At 36.5% G+C, this 24,030-nt stretch overlaps 1 protein-coding gene across 1 annotated transcript; it reads right to left on the reverse strand.

Annotated features, from left to right (window-relative positions):
- Positions 1-2,470: 2,470 nt before the first annotated feature.
- On the reverse strand, positions 2,471-24,030 carry LOC112509403. The gene is made up of 15 exons (XM_025114347.1): positions 23,737-24,030; positions 20,914-21,008; positions 20,694-20,807; positions 19,799-19,903; positions 19,594-19,665; positions 17,276-17,388; positions 16,683-16,817; positions 14,969-15,037; positions 14,756-14,843; positions 14,561-14,632; positions 14,391-14,491; positions 12,218-12,335; positions 10,228-10,287; positions 10,014-10,124; positions 2,471-2,923 (listed from the first exon to the last, which is right to left on the reverse strand). The coding sequence occupies exons 1-15, from the start codon at positions 23,840-23,842 to the stop codon at positions 2,807-2,809; spliced, it is 1,476 nt and encodes a 491-aa protein (XP_024970115.1). The 5' UTR covers positions 23,843-24,030; the 3' UTR covers positions 2,471-2,806.

Genomic DNA, 24,030 nt, shown 5'->3' on the forward strand with positions numbered 1-24,030 from the left:
ATAATAATTAAGTATTCTGTTAGAACTCAATGATTATCCTTATTATATTTTAGATTTTTTATATTTAAAATTAGATGTTTATCATGTATTTGATTGTGTTTATCTGCTGTTAGTTATTCGAATTCAGATATGGAATGAAATCGGATAGAGATAAAATATGGTTTAAGAGTTTTTAAGAGTTTTAAGAGTTTTAGGCAAATGCTTTATAATATAGTATAGATACAGATATTTACAAATTCGTTTTACACCAACATTGTGTTCTCGAAACCTTTTTAACGGAAGGGAAAGGGAAAGAAAGTAAAAAAAAAAAACTCGTGATCTCAAAACCTTTTTAGAAGGGAAAGAAAGAAAACGGAAAGAAAATAATCATAACTTTTCTTCCAGAACTTTTATTCCAAATTTGAGAGAGGGGAAGGGAAAAAATGAAATATTCTTAAATCATTTAAAAATATATTAAAATTACCCAACATTTCATAGCAAAGAACATATATATTTAAATGGTATATTTGTAAAAATGACATATTTTATTTACTTTTTTTTTGTTCAAAAAACATGAAAAAATATTTCTTTTCCTTTTCGAGAACACGGGTAAAAAAATTATTATTTTTTATTTATTTTCTTCTCAAATTCAGAAAACAGAACATAAAAAAGGTAACAACTTAAACAAATACTAAAGGTTGAGCATCCATTTGTGGACTCGTGGTCTCGTTCATTAGTACATGTGTATATACAAATATGTAAGTAGGGTTCAAATTTGTTATCATCTTCTAACAACAAAACAAAAATATGGAAAATGATGCATTCATAAAAGTAATATTTTGACCCTTGATCACTTTTAATTTCAAACCAACCCATGAATTACGTTTTTAAAGAAAATTGATCCGGAGCTTTTCATTAGTATTGATATAGTGGAACATTCAATTGAGATTGATGGAAGGTGAAGATCGCTTGTTACCCTTCTCACCATAACTCTCATCGAACCCCAATGCTATATATATATATATATATAGAGAGAGAGAGAGAGAGAGAGAACGCTTGGTTCAAATACTAACCAAAAAATTTGTGTTAACTATACTAACCAAGCTTAACCAATCATATTCCATCTTTTATTTATGTTCAAATGTAACTCTTATATTAAATACAAGGGTAATTAGGTAATTTGACATTTATGTAACTCATATATTAAATACAAGGGTAATTAGGTAATTTAAACGAGTCCCTATATATATAGACTTGGGATTATGTGAGACCAGCCTATTTTCGTGAGACCCGTGAGACCAACATTTTTACAATATATATATAGGGGCTGGTTCAAATGTTAACCAAGATTATTGTGTTAACTTTGTTAATCAATCTTCGTCATTGATTCTTACAATAAACGGTTGTGATTAATCATGATAAAAAATTAATTTTTTAAATTTACAATTTCAAAAAACATATGTAAACAAAGAGGAAAAGGGTATTTAAGTAATTTTCTTTTTTATATAACTCCCATATCATTAATTGGGAGCTACAAAATCAAAACATTTCATTCTTTTTGTTAATGTAAGAACCATATGAACACACACACACACACACATACATACACACACACACACACATATATATATATATATATATATATATATAGACATGAACAACATGTAAACTGTATGAACATCTTCTGTATATTCTTGAGTCAACTTTGTTGTATGTACATGAACACGTATGAACCAAGACATCTAGGATTGTATGCTTTCATACGTGCTCATATGTCTTCACATGTTCCGTGTGTGTGTATGGATTCATATGAACATCTAGTGACTTGAATAGACATGAACACTTATGAATCACGGCATCGAAAATCATTTAACAATCTCAAATTCAATAACATTATAGATAGATAAATCAAATTTAAAAAACAATAACAAATTGAAAAAACAATAACAAATTGAAAAAACAAGATCAATAAATCATCATCAATTACGAGATTTTTAGATTTTGTAACTCTCAATTAATGATATGGGAGTTACAGAAAATAGTAAAATTATTTAATTATTCTTATCACTAACATATGAGATGTATGTGAACCTAAAGAAAAGATTGATTTTTATTGGTTGAGCATCACAATAATCTTGGTAAACATTTAAACCAAACGCGCACACACTCTCTCTCTCTCTCTCTCTCTCTCTCTCTCTCTCTATATATATATATATATATATATATATTAAAACCTGAATGAAGTTAGTTAAGTTATTGTAATACAAAGTGGTTAGTCAGCAAACTTTGGACTCGTCTTTATTTAAGGCTTAAAATGGATATACTTTGTATTTATTTGACCATAACATCACATCCAATCACGTCATGCCATGCCATGCCACTTTACCATAACATCTAGAATTTAGATATTAATTATGACGAACAAAAAGCTCTTCTGGATATGGACAAAAACCAAGAATATTCAATCATACAAGCAATCAAAATACACAACTTTCTTTAACAATATCATATGAATAAAGAAGTAAAATACGACAAATTAATTTGGGAGCTTCCTGTTCATCCTTTATTGTACACAATCACATGAATCAATATTGTACATAGAATATGCTTAAAACCAACCACCACTGGGGCAGCGGCAGACGCAGTGGCAGTGGCAGTGGCGGCAGGAGAGAAAAACACAAGGAATTCATCACAATCTGGAAATTTATATGAAATCCAACTAATCAAAAGGATGCAACAAATATTACATACATTTGGTACAAGTGAAAAGGTTTTTAACACATCCCTCTTTGGGAATTTACCATCTAGGCCTCAAGGCTATGCAACATTATGAAGACTGAAGAGTCCCCTCCTGTCTTGCCTTGAGTACCAGCTCCTCTGTGGTGGTGCCAATGATCTCGTTTGCACGCTTCAAACCAACACAGTAATATCTTCCAATTGAATCCTACACTCAAATATGAATAATTACGTTAAGACTACCCATCACTATACACTTCATGGTTACAGTCGCTTTAGGATAGAGGTCACATTTGTGTACTTCTTACCCCCCCCCCCTCCCCTTCTGGTGGGATATACTGGGGGTGCTTGGTTTAGATTAAAACCATTAGTCGATGTTTGGCAAAAGGACTATTAAGCTAACTGATGGCTGATAAGCTAGCTGATTAACAAATTACGTTTTGCAAAAACTAGCTGGTAAGCTTGATGAGATATGTAAAATGACCAAAAAGGACTTCTTAAGAAATTATTCAATTCCAAAATTTCATAATATAATTAGAATAAATCCCAAATAATATAATATGTTAATCAATACAAACAAGATACTAAAGGAAAATCAAATAAAATAATCTGTTAACTAAAAGAATTTCAAAATTGATTATATACATATATATAGGCGAAGAATCATGAGACAAGGAAAGTTATGGTGAGAAGCGTAAAAAGATATATGAACCCTTTATCACTTTTAATCTCATGTCCACCCATGAATTGCGCTTTAAAAGGGAATTGATCCGATGCACTTCATTAGTGTTGACATTCAATTAGGATTGATCCAAAGGTTTGGAGATCTCTTCTTACACTTCTCACTGGAACCCAACCCTATATATATTACAAATTTGGATTTTATAAAACAAATTTTAGAAAAAATCTATGTAACTTACATTAACATTTTTAGAATTGTTATATTTACTTTTTGATAACTAAATATATTGGATAATAATTGGAAAAATAATTGATATGATTAATAATAATTCCATATAATTAATAATCAATACTAATGTTTAATAAACATTAATTAATAATTTTCAATTAATATTAGTCATAATTAATTTTTGTTAATATTTGTCCATAATTAATATTAATTAGTATTATAATTGTAAAAAATGGCAAAAAGCTCCTAAAAAAAGCTACTCCAACTAGCGTTTCAACTAACTTATGTCTATTCAAACATATATACTCAAAAAAATAAGCTAGCTTATAGTTGGGACATCTCCAATGGTTGGATCTTGGACCGGTCCATTGTCACATCAGCTTAGAAAAAACTGGTTCCACCACCACTTTTTATGGCCCCAAATCCATTTTAATATATGAATTCACCTACTCTCCTTTATTGTAATTTTTAATCATAAATCATGGTCCACTTCTTGATTGGAGATAGAATGTTTATAAAATGTGTTGAAAAGAGAAATCTTATAAGGCATAGTCATGAACTTGGAGTGGAAGGTTCATAACTGAAGATGCTCTTTGCGATCTTCAGATGAGTAACCATAAGGTTGTGTTTGGTACATCGGACAGAACATGACATAACAAAACTCATAGTCCCATGTTTGGCGTGGCATGAGATATAACAAAAACTTATTGTCCCGTGTTTGGCATGACATGGGACAAGGAGTGGGTGGGATAATGTGGGACAAAAAAGACTATTTTGTTCCACCAAAATAAGTGGAACAAAGATGAGACAGAAACTAAAAATTATTAATTTACCCTCATTGATGTAACCCTAATATGATATTTGTTTTTAATGGTCACCACCACCCATCATTCTCCCTGGCACCACCACCCACAGCCACCTTCGACCACTGTTGGCCATCTCTACTACTACAACCTCCTCCACCACTGTCTCTACCTTCACCACATCGGCAACAACTACATCCTCCATCAATTTCCCTCGTCGCCACCAAATAGATGGCAAATCCCCCCGTGGATCGACGATCATCTAGACACCCAACCCAATCAGCATTGGAGAAGCCAGAAGGCTTGGAGAGACTGATGAGCATCGGAGAAGGCTTGGAGAGATAAAGTAGATGTCTGACGAATGAGTAAGCCACAGTCAACAGTGGCCCCAAAGATAGCATAGAATCCGTTTGACCGCAGACCAATGTGATTCGATAGGGGCATGCAAGAACTGACGCACTTTATTAACTGCAAAAACGATGTCTGGCTAAGAAAGAGTAACATATTGAAGAGCACCAAGAACCTGTCTGTATTAGCTAGGTCAGAAAAAGCAGAACCGTCAACTAAAGATAGAGAACAGGACGAGGTCATGGGGGAAAACATGGGCTTAGAGTCTTGGAGGCTTGCTCGTTGTAGGAGCTCCAAAATGTACCTCTTTTGAGATAGGATGATGTCTGGTCCTTGAGGGACGATCTCAATACCAAAGAAGTAGTTTAGAGAACCTAGATCCTTTATCGCAAAAGTTGAGCCCTGTTGTTAAATGATGGCATCGATAGCAACATTATTGTTTCTCGTGATGATGATGCTTCATATAGACGGTTTCAGTAAGATGGCCATGAAAAAAAGCATTTTGAACATCAAGTTGCCTGAGCGACCATTTCTGAAAAACCGCAAGCGATAAAACAACCCTGACGGTAGTGGTCTTAACAACAGGACTGAAGATTTCGTGAAAATCAATGCCATGTTGCCAAAAACCTTTTGCGACGAGTCTCGTTTTGTAACGAGTGATGGCACCTGTCTTGTCCCGTTTTATCCTGTAAACCCACTTACAATCAACAACATTAGTATCATAAGCACGAGGAACTAGAGACCACGTGTCGTTTTTAACAAGAGCAGAGTACTCGGCCATAGCTTGACGCGATTTAGGAGATTTGTTGGCAATGGTAAATGGAATTGGTTCAGTAGGTGTAATGGAGGTGGTGGGAAGATTAGCTGAGGGATTGAAGGGAACCCGTTGTTTGGGGTTGGGCCGGAGGTTAGGAGGACGTTGTCTAGGAGGAGAAGGAGAAGGAGAAGGAGAAGGAGGAGGCAGAGGCGGTGTGATGGAAAGGAGGAAGTGGATGATAATGGAGATGAACCACTGGTACCTGGATCCTAGTGTAAAGGGGAAGAGGATTCAGCAGAAGACTGAGAAATGGGCAAGAAAGGATGTAGTGAACTGGGCAGATCAGTTATCACAGAAGATGGAGCAACAACTGGAGTGTTGTCGGTTACTATGTAAGGTGATATCGAGGTGTAGGGAGATGATAATGTAGGTGAGGAAGTGAGGATAGTAGGAATAGCAAAGGGGAAGTGGTCTTCATTAAAGCGAACATGACGAGCAATGTATAAATGCTCCGTCAACAGGTAAACGATAGACATGATGGAAAGGACTATAGCCAAGAGAAATAGAAGGGGTCGACCGAAAGTCAAATTTGTAATGGTTGTACGGTCGAAGGTGAGGAAAGCATTGACAACCGAAGACCCCAAGAAAGGAGTAATTGGGAGATCGTTTGAAGAGACGTTCGAACGGTGATTTGTTTGTTGAGGTTCGCGAAGGCATGAGATTCATTAGGTATGCAGCGGTATCGAGGGCGTAATGCCAGAAACATTGAGAAACACTGGATTGAGCAAGTAGAGTGAGACTAGTTTCAACGACATGTCGATTTCGTCGTTCCACGAAGCCATTTTGCTCACTAGTGTGAGGACATGAACGGTGATGAACAATGCCAAGGGATGAGAAGAAGGGAGATAGATTTCGAAATTCACCGTTTCTTACTTTTGTAGTAAATTGTCTTTCGACCATGGTAAGAAAACCTTTGAAGGTGTTGTAGACATCTGAGTTTTGAGCCAACGGATAGATCCACATGTAACGAGAATTATGATCAACACATAGCATAAAGAACGATGACCTTCAAAAGATAGAATAGGTGCACAACCAGACATCACAATAAACCAAATCTAAAATTTTATTACTTCGAAAAGAAGAAACAGGTAATGAATATTTTGATGATTTGCCCATTTGACAGGACGTACAAAAAAGACGCTGATGTGGATGACCGAGCCGCCTATGCCAAATGGCATGCTTAGCAGCAAAAGCGATTTCATTGACAGACTTGAACTGGGGTAGACGAACAGAGTAAAGGCCATTCTCACTGGGCCCGTATGCATGGTAGTGCATGTAGACTTGTCTTTCACAACAAAAAAAGTTGAGTGAAATTCAAAGAAAACATTGTAATATAAACAAAATTTCTCGACAGAAATAAGATTTTTGGTGATTTCTAGAACGTGAAGAATATTAGATAGACAAAAGGGTTTGTGTGGTAAGTAAATGGTTGAAGAGCCAATATGAAGTACAGGGAGTCCCTTAATATTACCAACATGGAGAGCATCACTACCATGATAAGCTTCGGAGTTATCCATGCTTGTTAAATTAGGCGCAACATGACTGTTCGCTCCTGTGTCAGGAAACCATGAAGTTGATTCAGCAGATGAGGAGGCACGACTGTTGGCAAAGTTAGCAATTTGCCTAGGACGAATCGTGGATAGATCACGATTAGGACACTGTGATGGGAGGTGCCCAATACCACAACGGTTACAAGTTCTGTATATTGTGTTTTGATTGGATGCCCAGCTAAATTGGCGACCAACGCTACATCCACGGTTGCTACTATGAGAAGTTCCACGACGACAATTACCACGGTTGTTGTTGTGGGGCTGACGAGAACCATACAAAGCTTGAGAGCCTTATGCTTGTAGTTGCAGCAGGCATCAACTGATAACCAAGGGTAGATGCAATGGAACTGATCTGAGTAGCAAGTTGTTGATGATGATAGACAGAAGACTGTGACAAACCAGAATTGCCGGTTATAGCTACAAAAACCTGAGAAACAGATGGAGTAGAGGCACGAGTTTTCCCAAGCATGTAGTTACGGTCACTGAGAGGGGCATGAAGTTCATTGAAGGCAGTCGGGAATTGACATGCGATGATGGTAGATTTGAGACCATTGTATTCTTTATGGAGACCGGAAACTACAAGCATAACGAGATCTTTATCTAGAGCATCTGCATAATCTTGTGTATGATTGAGATAAGCCTCTGGATTTTCACCACCTTTCATCTGAATCTTGAAAAGTTGAGTTTTCAGTGTATATTCCCTCGATGATATGCGAGGGGCATAGGCTCATGCTAGGGCAAGCCATAGATCACAAGAAGTTTCACCCTGGACATGTCGAAAAGAGGCTTCGAAGATAGTGTAGATAATCAACATGCGATCGTGAGCATCATTAGAAATCCAAATCAGGTAATTAGGGTTATCTTGTGGATTGGTGGTAGCCTTTGGATCGGAGGTGGTTGTGGTTGATGGTAGATGTTTGGATGGACACGGTATTGATCCTTCTATATATCCGATTATTTGTGACAAGAAAGGGTTGAATCATTGTTTTCCAATGATCATAGTTTGTAGGAGTTAGGGTAAAAGCAAACTTGTGTGAATTGTGAGATTGTTTCTATGCTGTTGTGAAAGAAGCTATTAGAGCCATGATGTAGTAATGTACCATAAAAGAAAAGAAGACTAGAAATTAAAGCAGCGGCAGCAGTAGACAGCAGATTCAAAAATTAGGGTTCCAGCGGCAGCGGCGGCAAACGGCAGATTCAAAAATTAGGGTTCCAGCGGCGACAGCAGACAACAGACTGCAGATTCCAGCGGCAGCGGCGGCGGCGGCAGCTGCAAATTCCAGCTACAGCGGCGGCGGAGGATTAGATTAACAGAGACAGCAGCGGCGGCGACAGCGGATGATCAGCCTTGTGGTGGCGTGACCAAGAGAGCATGTATGGTTTTGGTAACTTGGCTTTGATACCAAAACAACCCGCAAGGGTTTTGTGTATTGATTTGATATGTAACCTAATTATAATGGGTCTCTATATATAGAGATACTAATTACATAAGAGTGCCCTCTACATTATACTAATTGCACTTAAGTACATTCAGTCTAATATACATCTCCACCGGTCACTGTTGTCCACCACCACCACCACCGGCTACCACTAACACCGCCTCCATCACCTCAACCTCCACCACATCAGCTACAACTACTTCCTCCACCACTGCCGACAGCCACCACCACCCTGTCCACCATCTTCACATCATCCACAATCACGTCGTCCACCAGTCACCATCACCTCTAACCCTACCACCATTATCGTTGCAACAACCTTCACTGCGCCTCCACCAGTTCATACAGATCTTCCAAATCGAATAAAATATAGTTTTTTCTTTGTTCGAACTTGGTTTTTTTTTAACTACCATCAATTGTATCAAATTCCGCATTTAAATTTGGTACTATGTATGTGAAAAATGTATTAAAATGTTTATAAATTAAATTATTTAAATATTTACGTGATTTGTGTCATTTATAACTATTATATGATATATAAAATCATCAAACAATTTTCAGGGGCAACTTATCTATAGTCATGTCTTATCCGGCTCTAGTCCTACCAAAAACCGAGCAGACAACTTGGTCCAGTCCTGACCAATAATGTATGCATATCAAAGGGAGTGTTATCTCATGCATAAAAGGAGTACTGGCTTGTCGAAGGATTACTACATGGATGCTTATAGTGGCGGACCTATGTAGACAAAGGAGGGGGAAGTGCCTCCGTTGAACTTTGAATTTTCGCATGGAAAGAAAGAAGAAAAAACCCGCTCTCACCCTTTCTCTAAGTAGTGCCCCCACCTCCATCCAACCTTGCCCCCAGTTGGCTCGCCCCCCAAATTCCCCCTCTTATTTGTTATATGAAATCTTTTATTTATTATTATTTGTTATATGTTAAATGTTAATAATTAAATGCTTCTTTATTTTTTATTAATTGCTTTTTATAATGTTTATTATTAATTGTTAGGGTTTGTTAATCATAAAATACTAATTTCAATCAGTGTTTAATTGTTTTTTTGTTTATTATTTATTTTTAGTGTTTGTTAGCAAAGAAAATGTTATTTAAGTTAGGGTTTGCTAGAAATCAATTTGTTTATTGTTAATTATTAATTTTTAAGAGTTTGTGAATTAGGGAATAGTTAATTTGAGTTAAAGTTTGTTTAAAATTGATCTCGTTTTCAAACATGAAAACTAAGAATAATTGTAGAATGCAATTTGTTTCTCAATTTTAATGACATTGTAGTTTTTATTTAACTTCTATTTTACATTAATTAAAACGTGCCCCCAATCATCCAAAGTTCTGGATCCGCCACTGAATGCTTACATATCTATTAGTTAACATCAAGGTAATTTGCATGGAATAGAGAAGGAAAAGAAATGCAATCTCACCCTAGTAACGATGCCCATCTGTTCTAACTTGTGAACTGCATCGTCCACATCGAAGTTGCAGCTTGCATCGAACTCCTCTTTAATTAGCTCCTCGCATTGTAGATCAAGATCCTACAACATATCACAAGATAGTCATAAACCTGTATCTTCATAAAGGATAAGATTATATAAAATAATGTGTAGATTAAGCTTTGAGTACCCAAAGGAGCAATACCTCTAAAGTGGCTTTGCCTTGTTCCATCAGTATAAAGAAAGAAATTATCACCTCTTTTACCTGCAAATTACCAATTTAGCCCCTTTCTGCATGTGATTCTGTGATGTGAGATTAAATAAAACTAAGGTTCAAAAAGGCGTGAGATGTGGCATGGCAGCGAGGTCAAGCCTCAAGCCTTACACGCCACGGCGAGGATGCGGCGTTTTTCAAGGCGTGACAATAAGACGGAAAATTTATATGTCATATATAGAATTATATATATAGATATATGTTTTCTATATATTATCTAATCAGATAATGATACTAAAAAAATGTACATTCATATTAGAAGAAGAAAAATCATATAGATTATTATTATAAAAACAAGTTTTTTTTAAACATTTAAAATAGAACTTAGAAAAGTAATTTTACAACTTCATTTTAACCGTGAGTCTGTAATGTTTATGAATTTGTGAAACTATGATATGATGTGATTAGTTAGATCTATAACAATGTAAAATCTAAAGTTAGAAGTGTAAAAACACAAAAGATTAAAAAAAATGGAAAAAAATCACGTGTTACAAAGAACGCTCGCCTCGGCACGCCATGGTGCGCCTCAAGACGCCATGGCATGAGCCACGCCTTATAGAAACGCTATGGGCCATTTACCAGCGGAGATGCGTCTTGCGCCCATGGCGCGCCTTTTTGAACATTGAATAAAACTAGTACCAAATAAAATTCATTCATAGAAAGCAACGATGAGACTAGCTTGAAGATAACATGAAAGAACATAAAGTGGCTTCATTATATTGAATTAGAAGGTGATGACTGATGAGTAGGAAAAGAATGGAGGAAAAGAAATTCACGGTCGACTTACCTTGTGTTCTCGAACTTATTTGAAGGAAAGGGAGGGAAAGGAGAGGAAAACAACAAAACCACGTGTTCTCTAAGGTCCCGTTTAGTTTGTAGGATTGGAATGGATTTGGAATTGAATTCCATTCAAATTCCATGTTTGGATTTGAAATCAATGAAATCCCTCAAACATAGGATTTTCAAATCCCACGGAGGTGGTTGGTATTTCAAAGAATTTTGTAGGATTTGTATGTAACAACGTTTTAATATATGTTAAAAACATTTGTTTCATAATAATCAATTAATAAAAAATAATTTAATTATTATTATATTTTTTTATAAATTATTTATAAATAATGAAATTCAATTTCATTCCAAATCCTACAAACCAAACATAACAAAGATTCCAAATCCTTCTAATTCAAAATCCTTCCACGAAATCCAAATCCTTCAAATCCATTCTATCAAACCAAATGCTCCCTAAACTTCTTAGAAGGGAAAGGAGAGGAATAGGAGGGAAACTATCATTTTCTGTTTCCTGTCAAATATGGGAAGAAATGGAGGGAAAGAAAATATGAAAGGAGTCTATGATCTTTTGTGACAAAAATGCCCACACAAGGAAAAGTGAGAAAAACAAATATAAAGGGTATATTTGTAAAAGTGAAATTTCCTTCCCTTTTCTTTCTCGTCAGTTCAAAAACATGAAAAATTGTTTTCTTCCCGTTCCTTCCCTTCCCTTCCCTTAACACAAATAAAAAAACTTTATTTCCTTTCTTTTCTTTTCCTTTCCATTCTTTTCCCTTTCTCTTCTTTCCTTCGAAATTCGAGAACATGGTGTTAACCTCAAGCTAAGTTTAGTAGATAGCGTAAAATACAATGGCCAGAGCTCGTCTGAACATTGACTTTAAAGAAACAAACTAAATTTCTGGCTTGGTTAGATATATTCTGTTTTCAGGTTAATCACATTACTGACCAGGATTGATGGCTTTTTTAAAGCACCAAAATAAGAGAAATGGACGTTTGAAATGGAGAGCCATAATTGCATAATTTAAAAGAAAAATGTGCACTTTTTAAAAATTGATCATATCTATATCCATAAGCAAACTTCAACATCACATATTACTAAAAGAAAAGAAAAGGAAACTTGTGCAGAACTTACTTCTTGTTGAATCACATCATCACACAAATGAAGAAGAGTGCCTTTTCCACTATCTAGCTGTTTGTCATACATCGATTGTGTAATCAGGCTCTGATATGCAACCATATTTGCCTGAAACCTACATGCAATCACATGGACATCATTAACAGATGCCTCGGGCATTAGATCATTATATGTACATGTGTGTGGATAACACGATTCATATGTTCATAAAGCAGAGGATACCCTATTTGACATACACCTAAAGTTGACAGCATATAAAAAGAAAGTACATATGAAAGTTAAGGTCTGGAGATAGCACAATGATGCAGTGGCTACAACTATTACCATAACCTAAAATATCATGAAAAGAGTTTCTGTTGGAATACTTCAGACCCACGAATGGAGCGCACATATTCTCTCTGTGAAGACCATGAATGTTACAAAGCATTACCCGCATCTCCCTCCCTCCCAAAAGGAGCAACAATTTTCAATTTTGGATGTCCCACCAAAAGAAACTCAATATTGAACAATGAACTTCAATAAGTTAAGATCTATGATATTCTTCAATATAATCTACCATCTTTTTTCTTAATACTGAAATAAAGAGGTTTCCTCCACTAGCAGGTTTTTTCGCAGCATCATAAAGGGACAAGAATTTTCATAGAAAAAATCTTTAAACCTTTTGAACTTCCCGCTTTGAAGTGATAAACACAAAAGGGAGTCTAATTAATAGAAAAACTCCGAAACTTCATCTATCTCTACCATGAACATCAACTACAATAGGTCGCCGCCACCCACATCAAAAGGTACATAACATGCATTTACATTCTCTCTCAATTACCTACAACCATAACATGTCCATTTTCCATCTTAAATATGTATGATTTACTGACTTGGGCTTCAAAGTTTCCCTTTCAGGACCATTCTGGGAGGTCTCAAACCGCTCAGTTGATGATGCAGGTACAAAGATCCGCCAACAGTCTGCTCATCAATTTTTTGGAAGTCTTGGCATCATCAGATAGACCCACATCGACCGATCTATTCAAGTTTAAACTAATAATGAGCATTTTTGTAGTCATGAACCAAAGTACCTGAATCTAGACTATGCATTCACAACTCGACACAAAGTCAGATTTCTACCTGACAGTCACATTTTTACCTAGAGATCAGATTGTGACCCCACCATCCTATTCTGACACTACATTTGATTCAGACCCGGTTGTCACATCTTGATCCAAGGTCACACTCCAAACCAGAGGTCAGAATTTGATCCTACGGTCACCTCTTGGCCTGTCAGGAGCTCACACCTCGACCCAAGGTCAAATTTTGACATGGTGGTCACATGTTAAACAGAGATTATAGTTCAACGTGATGGTTACAAGATGATAGGGAACCCAAACTTCAAGCCCACAGTCACATCACCTAATGATTGAATTTTGACCAAGGGATCAAATCACAACCCAAAGTCAAACTTTGACCTGAAGATCACATCTCGACCAATTCAGATCTCAATCTAGAGGTCACATGTCGAGCCGATGGTTGATCCAGACCCTATGGTTACATCTTAATCTGTTTTAAGAGTTTCGAACAGATGGTCACATCTCAGCCTGATTTACAATTTTGATCCAATCGCCAGAACTCGATCTGACAGTTGCATCTCGTCATTAAGTTCAGATTTCGACCCCAGCCACATCATGCAGAATTGTAAGTTTCGGCCTGAAGGCTCAAATGGTCAAATTGAGTAACGATTAACTATTAGTTCGGCAGCTACAGGTCAGGTTTTTTACCCAACAACCACAATGTAGGCCTAAAAGAACCCCAAGTGCAAGAACAACCCAGATTACTCACTGCGCAGCTGATGTCGCTAAAAGAACCCACACTGAAAAGGGATAGAGATTATCATTCACAAATATTTAACCTTTAGAACCTCTCATCTTTTGAGAGGATAACCACAACAGAGTCCCAGTTAATCAAAGAGTTCTTACTCTCCTCTATCTACATAATGAACCTCAACTTTAGAAGATCACTACCGACATCTAAAAGCCACAAACATACATATAAACATTATCTCTTAATTTGTTGCAACATATTTGTTTTTAGGTCTGCAAAACGCTGCTTAAAATATTGCACATTCCTGTATAACAAATCATAGAACAAATAGCACCCACATAATAAAAACAATGAAACTCACGTGAAGTATATTTTGGCACAATAACCAACAACTGCAGAGAGAATGGCAAACATGACCCAAAAGTCAGCTTGAGGAGTCTCAATCGAACCAACGACAGCTACCTGGAAAAGAGAGGTGTTGGTTACTTTATCTGTGTAAGTAAATGACAGTATGAATTATAAACAACTAACCAGTCCAACTACAGCAGAAATGAGAAATTTCACCCAGTCCATAGGGGTTAAACTTGGATTTTTCTTCTCCGGCTGTCAATAAGATTAAAAATAAAATAAGGAACGAACAACTCGTAAAACAAGATTTAGAAAGAAGATCCGTGCAAATGAAGAGAAGACAATACAGAAGACAGGCACAGATAAAAGAAAACCCACTAGGACTAATTCCATATCTGCCATTGGGATGTTCTTGAAATGCTTCACATGGATTCCCCGTTCCTTTTCTCCCTTCGTGCCCGCTCCCCTGCATTCCGATCATTACAGTATTGTGGTTTTGACATCATATTCATGCATGTACAAACTCTTGTTGCCAAAATAAATTGTGTTCAAGAAGATTGACAAATACATCTAATATAAAATAAGTCATACCTGTATACGACAATTATCCTATCAAATGTAGGTTCTTGGATTGTGATCTTACTCATCAAATTCCGTAAGCTGGAGGAATAGAAATAAGCATGTGGCAAGTCAACAACCATTATCGGCTCGTCAACAATCAACTAGTAAACTAATGTTTAGCTTGGCTCAACAAAAACTATACAGAAGAAAGATGCAAAAACAAATAAATAACTAAATACTTATGTCCTAGTTTATCAATCCTTGTGCTTATTGTGTACTTTCATGTACATCAGAGTGAATTCCAAAAATCAGCATTCAACATTGACCAAAAAAATTGACATTTTAGTCCAAAAATGACCATTCTGTCCCAATCTAGTCCCTATGGATGCTATCTTTAATTGCCATCTGTTAAGATCATGTTCAATGCACACACCATATTAAAACGGTACTGTTGCTTTAATGATCATGTAAGTGATTGTTATCATATGTCTTTTCTCCTTCAAGTTCTCCCATATCCTCATTCCCTAGATCCTCCCCCTTCCTTCCCATTCCAGCCCCCTTTCCTCATTCCCTGGAACTTCCCTTCACCATTCTTCCTACCCTTTATGCCAACCCCCCATCTTGCAACATCTACACCATCTTCTTCATCTAGTCCATCTTAGCTATTGTTGAATGTTCTTCAAGAAAGTATAAATACATCATCTTGTCTCTTCTGAAATTGCAACATAAGTTTCTTGCAAGGAATTTTGCAGACACTTGAGAAGATTAAGATGAAGAGGAAAACATGAACGCTTCCCTCCCACCCTCCATTGCAACCCTTCTCCATGTTCTTGGAAAAGAAACATTCTGATGTAGCAATTTTAGCTGATTAAAACCCTATAAGGCCATTTATGTTTTACATCCATAACTTAATAACCTTGTTCAAAGCCATAGAAGTTCTCAATTTAATGGATGTGAATGTGTTATTCTGTGCGTGAGACAGTGGAGAGAAACAAGAAAAAGAAAGAACGAAATTATTCTTCTGTTTGAGTGACACAGAGGACAGAAACAGGAAGAAAATGAAGATGGAGCATGGGGGTTAGCCAGTTAGGTGGTGAGATGACTGTTTGGAGGCAGGGAGTTGAGACTGTTTGAGAAAGAAACCGACTAGACCGTCAACTCCAGCCCTTGAACCTATAAAGGGGCACCTAAGCATTCACCATCAAATAACGGGGTAAAAGGATAAAATAAAATGGAAAGTAGTTTGACGATAATAACCTTTCAACAAGGGCATGTGTGATGCACATGTGATATCTAAAGCAAGACATGCAATCATGACACTTGTAGTAATTTGGTTGGAAGAAAATAGTCAGTTTTGGACAGAATGCAAAAAATCTGTAGAAGGGTGAAACCTAAATATCAAGCACAACCCAGGGACGATTTCTGTAGTTCACTCAATATGAATAAAAATAAAGTTAAAAGCTTAACACATCATAATTATCCAAAAAAGAAAAGAAAAAACAAAAAGGAACTGAAAAGGAAGGGCTGGAAAAATTTACAGCAGCACAGTATCGTCCAGAACTCGCAGTTTAAATAAATGATAACGTGATACAGTAAATGCTATTGATTAGTGCACTTAGTTAATTATAGGTTTTGGAAGTACATCCAACAAGTAAAGGTGTTTTTTTCGCTCGTCATGTAAAATTAAGCAATATCCTGAAGCAACAACTGTAATCTGTAACAAAATTTAGACTTAGCTCATGACCTGATATCCATGTTCTCAATCCGGACACGCTCAACATATAAATCATCCGGATATTCTTCATTTGTAATTTCATCGTCTTTCTTTGGATCATTCTTAACTCGGGCACTGGATTTTCTAGAAAAAAGCTTTCCTAGCCTGCAAGCATAATTAGGAATAGAACATCAACAAACTCTCTATATAAACATAGAACTACAAAAACTCAGGACTAGTTACCGTCTTCATATCTCCAGACTCTCATATTATTAATTCATAGGTAAAGGGCAAATTGCATCAACATGAAACCAATTTTGTTTTCATTCCTATTTTGAGGAGCCAACTTTCATACCTCCATTTTTGGAACCAACTATCAAAACATCTCATTTAAGGGATCCGGTGACCAAATTCATGTTCCGTAAAATAGGAATGAAAGCAAGTTCAGTTTGGTTCTCCAAAATGAGAAGTTTGAAAGTTGGTTCCCCAAAATAGGAAGTTTTGGATGTTGGTTCCTCAAATGGACGTTCTGAAAGTTGGTTTCTCATAATAGGAATGAGGGCAAAGTTTGTTCCCATTTAGTGCACAATTTGCCCAAAAGTAAATTTTGGAAGAAAATTTGCCTGGTTACTCTCATAATCCATGCCCATAGACGTGAAATGATCATGTCCACCTTCTCCATAATAAAGTAATCAATAGTCCGATCAATTCCAATGCCTCGTCGGAAGATTACATACTACAAAGCAATATTTGGATACAGTAAACAATAAGAGCAAAACATAGTTTTCATATCATGGTATTGTGCATATCATAAAGCATAAAAGAGACTGGGCAGAAACTACATGCAAGCATTAACTACCAAGGTTTAAGCTACTAAACCCAAAAGAAGGGGGCCAACATAATCTGCCTGTGTTAGGAGACCTGAGTTTGATGCCATGGAGGTGACCTCCCCTTGTGTCACACCAGAAACAACTTCAAGAAGGGAGAATAATTATCCCGTTTTGAGTGTATGGGGACCCATGGACTAGGGATACCTCGTCAATACCACAGCAAAGAAAAAAACTAACTACTATAATATACCGCCATACCGTGCATCCTCAATTTATTAAACACCCTGTCAAAGCAACTCAAAATAAAGCATGCAAAACATGATAACCTAAATCCTCAATAAATGGAACCATATGCACAGGGTTTTGGGGTCTTCACAAGCTGTGGCCTTACCAGCATTACCATATATTTTGCCCTTTTTTTCCTTCAGAAGCATGTAACCCTCCTTGAAGATGAATCCAGTTGTTTATCTTTTCCATAATGCCTTATGAATTATGATAAGCCTGAAGTCATTACATATGCTTGAAGAATAAAGGGGAAGAAAAGCAACAACCAATGTAGGGGGTTTCATCAATTTTGGCAGGAGTTAGTTAAGACAGTTGTCAGTTAGTTAGGTCAGTTAGTTATGTCGGTTTGTTAGCTACAAATAAGAGTAGCAGCTTGTGTGTAGAGGGATATTGGGAAATAACAATCTCCACCATGTAGAGGGGTCTTTAGGGAGAGACCAGCCTCGTATTGCTGGAAAGTTGTAAACTTCAGATTGCAGTGAATCTTTCTAGTATAAAGTGCAATACTTACTTGTGTTGTTGATTTTCTTATTCATTTCTAGATTGCTATTTGTTCTCATGGCAACCTTACCAGTTTCCCAGTCATTGGTTCATTTACGTTTCACGACATTAATGTCAAGTTTTTCCATCCTTAGTCTGACTGACACAATGTCATAAAAGGAGTCCGGCCTTTTACTTTGCAGTTTTTTACAGCTAAAAGCAAGGATTACAAAAAATCTATTCCCCAGAGAGGTCAGCCAGCTTAAGACAGAGACATCCAACAAGCTATAATTGTGTTCATTTTCTACACTGTCATCTATAGCCTTGCACCAAAAATCACAAAAAAGGCAATCTAAAACTTCCAACTCCCAATTTCCAAGGCCTTCGAAAGGTTTTCATTGGGTCCAACTCGCACCGTTGCTCGTACATCTATTTGAAGATTTCACCAGAGGAGCAATGTCATTAGGAATTGTTGGACAAGGTAGTAAGGAACTTGCTCCTATTACCAACAGAAAAAAGCTTGCTAACAGTGAACAGAGAATGTATGTGCAATTAACATCTACAAGCCGGTCATATAAAAAAAACCTTAACCTCATATTTGACCTTCGTCCCTCAAACTGTCTTATTCTATCAGTATCCTAAAAACCCTCCTGATTTAAGCTATTTTTACAGATGCCAAATCTGTTTTTCCTTCCTGTTTCCAGCGTCCCCCTCTAGGCTTGGTCAGGAACTGACTTATGATGCATTTTCTTGTCAATCATCTGTTTCTTAGCTACATAAGTAGTGGGAGACAAGCACTACAAAAATAGACTAGCCAAAGTACTTTTACTCATCCAGCACATTAGCCCCTCAACTATCCCTACTAAAAACATCCTTCACAGAAACTCCATATAACAGAAGCAAAGTGGACTGATCCCAAAGGGATGCAAAAACATGTAGAACAACCAAATGGAAACAGCTTTTGTTTGTAATATGCCCCACCTATTTTATCAACATTATTGCAGACAATAGCAGCAGCATCAGTGAAGAAAAAATAAAAATGAAAACTGGTCTAACCTCCAACCACCCTTTCTTAAGCAGTCACTACCTAGTTAACAGAAAAATGGAAAATGATCATTCAAAGCATCTCACAGCACGAGAACATAATGGTGGTGAAGATGGATAGCGGGAAAAACAATTTTTTGGATGCTCTGTTACTACCTTCTTGTGGTTTTAATTAGAACAAGCATAAAAAGAAAAGGTACTACTGGAAAAAGCCATGATCCTAAAGGAGACCCATAACCAGGGCTGCAAACACAATAATATATCCCACACCTATATTATCTTATACCTAGACTTTGCAATACCTTATCAGCAAAGTCGGGAAGGTTTTCATGATGATGCTCTGCAAAGTACCGCTTCAGAAGGTCCTTATCAATCTATATTTAAAGGGGGGAAACAGGAAAGAAGAAATGTTATTAGACACAGAGACAATGATAATAGCACCTAACATAGTTATAAACAACTATACAAGTACATGGTTTAAGCAAGGTATCCATCACGGCAGCAAACCTTTGATTCGTCCACTGTGATAGGAAGATTTAAAAGATACTGCCCGGAATGTGCAACTTCAATCTCCTCATTGGTGCAGATCTTAAAATTACTCTTCTCCATCACCTGTAATTGTAAAGATTGTACTTTAAGGGATAAAACATTGTACCTTCTGGAACCAATTTGAAGATGACATCCCAAGGGAAAAGCAAGAACATGAACATGTAACATGCTTAAGTACACAGAGAACATAAAAGTTGATTTCTTGAAGCCAAAAGGGGTGCAAATAGAAAAAATTAAGGTAAAGGGCTTAGCAAGTTTGTCAACTAAAGGGCAGCCCACCCTCTTCAGAAGAAGGGAAGCACGCATCTCATGGCAAGATTAGAAGTCAATGAAACTGATATTCATTTGTTTACAAGGACTTGTGAGATGTTGAAGAGAAGCACTAGGGGATTAAGAGCAATGTCTAAGTCCTGAGCAAAATGGAAAACTGAGTAAATTTGGTAAGACCGATTCAATTTAATTACAATGTTCAGTTCAACATTCAAGAAATATACGACAAATGTTAACTAGTTGTCACCACAATGATTATAAGCATGCATGCAAGTATGTGAGGCATCTGCTTTTAGTACAACAAAGTACACGTCCAGTGAAGAGTTGTGTGAAATATAACAAGTAAAAAACGGATGATCACAGTACTAGTCTGTACACGTACATGCATGCATAAAAAAAGGGAGAGGGACATATTGCATGAATGACTAATAAAGGACACAATTCAAAGTTTAATAAAATTAGAGTGTTCCATTGTATATCACATGGGGTGAATATAACAGCTTACGATAAGAATCATGCCCTCATGATGATTAAAACAGATGTCAAGCTTGGACTCTATTATTTTAGGTCATGACTATGCTACCTTAAACATATATGTCAGGAAATTCTGTTCAAGAACGTCAGTTTCTTGTGATGATAGATTTTGCTGGTCCAGCTTTCGAGCCCCATGGACAGGATCAAAGAGTGAATACAATTGCTGCAAGTATGTGAACCATGGAAATTAAAAATCAACACTTCCATAGAACTCAAACTTTTTAAACAACAGTAACAGTATAACATAAGTTGATATAAGTATATAATACCATGAGATCTTCAAACTGAAGAAGATACCATGCTCGAATTGTGTACTCGACTCTCTTGCAGAGCTTCAAGAACTCTGACCGGTCAGAACTGTGTTCTGCAATACTGAACCTTGTTTGAAAGCTTGAAAAGTCACATTGAAAAAGTAAAATACTCCATTCCAGAAAACAGATGCACTTTGATTACTGATGTCAAACTTAGGGGCTGATCGGTTGGTTTTTCATCAAGTCCTGTATGAGATTAGTTGTATCTAAGAATTTAGTTGTCTGTATGAAGTAGGTTGAATTGTTGTTTTATGATGTTGAATAAACAGTTTGAATGACAAAAATGATTTTTACCCCTAGGTTTGTATTAAAAACCAATTAAAATAATTATTTGATATATTTGATTATTTTACCCATAGTATATTTATTATTATTGTTATTATTATTATTAATTATTACTATTATTGTTAGAGTAGACATGGTGGAGATGACGGTGGATTTAAGTTGGGAGAGGGAGAAGGGTATGGTGAGGTAGTCACCAGAATAGTCAGACAATACTTGAAATGTGAAAGATCAAACATGGAATATAGGATGAATAAATGACTGAGTCCATAGGACTCTACATTTTTGGCTGACCGATTAAGCCATCGGCTTGATGAATAAGCCAGAAAGGAAAACATGTACGGCTGACTGAATAAGCCATACAGGCTTAACTGCCCATTAAGCCATCACCGAACATCCCCTTAGTTTGAAGTTAAGAGGTCACATTGAAGAAGTAAAAGACTCCCTCCATTCAAGAGACATGACTTGATTGTAGCATGTAGATGTTAAACTGACTAAATCTGAAGTTCAAAATTGATGCAATTCTAAAATTACTATAAGAAAATCTTGGGTCAGATCCAACAAATTATGCATTTGTGTAGTGCTATGTCCAATATAAAAGGTCAAAATGAATCTCTTTCTTGGAACAGAGGGAATATAAAACAAGACCAGGGGTTAACTATGTTCAATACGAACGAAAAATCGGAATGTGTATGCCTGTCACGCTCTTTGATTGTCTTATTTAGAGTAATTTTCAGAAATCAAAATCAAGTCGAAGTAACTTCAGTATTTCCAATATACTTAAAGTGACTTAAAATCTTTTAGTGATGAACATTGAACAAGCTCAGACACTAGTACTTTAAAGAGCGTTCAACAGAGCTAGGTGGTGGCGTGACCTTCTAGCCCTTATTCATCTAAGTGGGGTTAAAGCACATACAAGCCAATCATTTAAATGTATAAAATGTAGTTAACATTTGGTTATTTATACATATGAGTTTTTAGAATTATATATTACATTATTTCGGAATTGCAATTTTTTTCTAAATGACTAGTTCCAATAATATAACTGCTCATAAACAATTGGAAAATTTACTAAAAGCCAATTAATGCCCATTATGTTTTTAAACACTTACTTCAACAATTAGGTGCTGATAAATTAAACCTAAGTGACTAATTAAGCAGCCTTAATTAATCACACCAATAGTAGGGATGCGTAAACCTAGGCAGGTGCTTTAGTGGCACTTGCGAGGATTTCTAGAGTGCTGTCGACTACAAATGAAACAGAATGATAGCACTCAGGACCGTGATTTGATATAGGGGTTATCGAAATGGCAACACGGTGGTATAGCGGTCCACGAATAGCAGTTCATGCAATAATTACAATTATATATGAATGTATACATAACATATATTTTGAAGATGAACATAAGAAAATGTGAATAGAAGAGAGGACAAGCAAACGATGTTGGAAGGCAATGTTGTTGAAGAGAAGATGCAGAATAATAGGCTAGAACAGAAGAGATGAGAGAGGAATAGCGAGTTTACACACCAATATTGCAAATCAAAATCAACCCCTAGCTCGTAATCCCTTAACTGACTTCTCTAAACCCTTTAAAAGGCCAACTGCGAGTTTTCACACGGCTCCTAATTGCAAATCAAAATTCCAGCCCAATTGCGGTGAATTTCCCCTAGGACTGCTAACCGCAATAGCACTGCTATAGCACCGCAATTAACAGCAGAGTATACAACACTACATTAGAATAACGGAGATCATGATACAGAACATAGTTCATCCTAGTTTGGTGAGGATAGCAGATGGTATAGGACAGGATCATACGTGGAAAGTCATTCAAGCAAAATGCATTTGTGAATAGCCTTATGTAGCACATGACATTGAAAACAAAGAATGATAATAGATATTTAGAATAAGAATCACATAGCACTGCAGAACTACACATAGACCTCAACAACTTAACTTATTCCAACCACTACAATAAAAAACCTTCTATCCCAAACTAGTTTGGGTAGCATTTCTTCTTCTAGGGGTTAATCACATCCTTGTCTCAGCAATACATATTCTCGAGATCAATAAACATAATATGAAAATCTTTTTCATCTCATATATCTCCTCATGAGTCATATAATCAAATACAGCCAATGCCATTGATCTTTCCAACATAAAACCATATTGATTTTCCAGTCTCAACTCCTATCCAGTGCCCAACAATCCAGTCTCATGGTTCACCCTCCATGGTTCGTGCAGTTCTAAATTATCTCTTTTATTTACGTGATTATGACCAAGGTGCTCTTCCTTTATAGGGTATCCTCTTAAACAATCTAGTAAGCCCTAATACACTGGTCTCCCAAAAGGGATATCCTACCCACTACAACAATACTAACCCTAAATCTTTAACAAAAACTGAACAACCTAGAAATCAAAAGACATACTATAAAGAAATTGACTTGGTGAACATCACCCAACATTACAAAAATAAAACATTAAAGGAATGATGGTGTTACCAATAAGATTGGCCAAAGTCATGACGAGCCTGGGCTTCAAGATAGGTATAACCGATTCACGCTCCAATCGAATCACTTCCTTCTTACTGTCAGTAGCGCTACCCATTTTCTTTTTTCTGTATCGATAAACCTAGGTCGATTGAAAACTAACTGAATCTCAAATCCTCATTCTTCCCCAACCATCAAGCTTTCGTCTATTGTTACAGAGAAGGGTTGTGAGATCAGAATTTGAGAATGGAAGACCGACGGAAAACGTGATGGCAATTTGATTCCAAAGGGAAATACAAAGAAAAG

Source organism: Cynara cardunculus (genome assembly GCF_001531365.2).
Source record: "Cynara cardunculus var. scolymus isolate 2C chromosome LG 1, CcrdV1, whole genome shotgun sequence".
NCBI lineage: Eukaryota > Viridiplantae > Streptophyta > Magnoliopsida > Asterales > Asteraceae > Cynara > Cynara cardunculus.

What these genes read in the sequence shown, in the direction of transcription:
- LOC112509403 (XM_025114347.1), bottom strand. Translation starts at nt 23,842, where the DNA reads ATGGGTAGCGCTACTGACAGTAAGAAGGAAGTGATTCGATTGGAGCGT. An exon ending in TCACAGTGGACGAATCAAAG is followed by an intron (nt 19,666 to 19,798) that starts GTTTGCTGCCGT and finishes CTTTAAATATAG; the next exon opens with ATTGATAAGGACCTTCTGAA. An exon ending in TGGATTATGAGAGTAACCAG is followed by an intron (nt 16,818 to 17,275) that starts GCAAATTTTCTT and finishes TTATGCTTGCAG; the next exon opens with GCTAGGAAAGCTTTTTTCTA.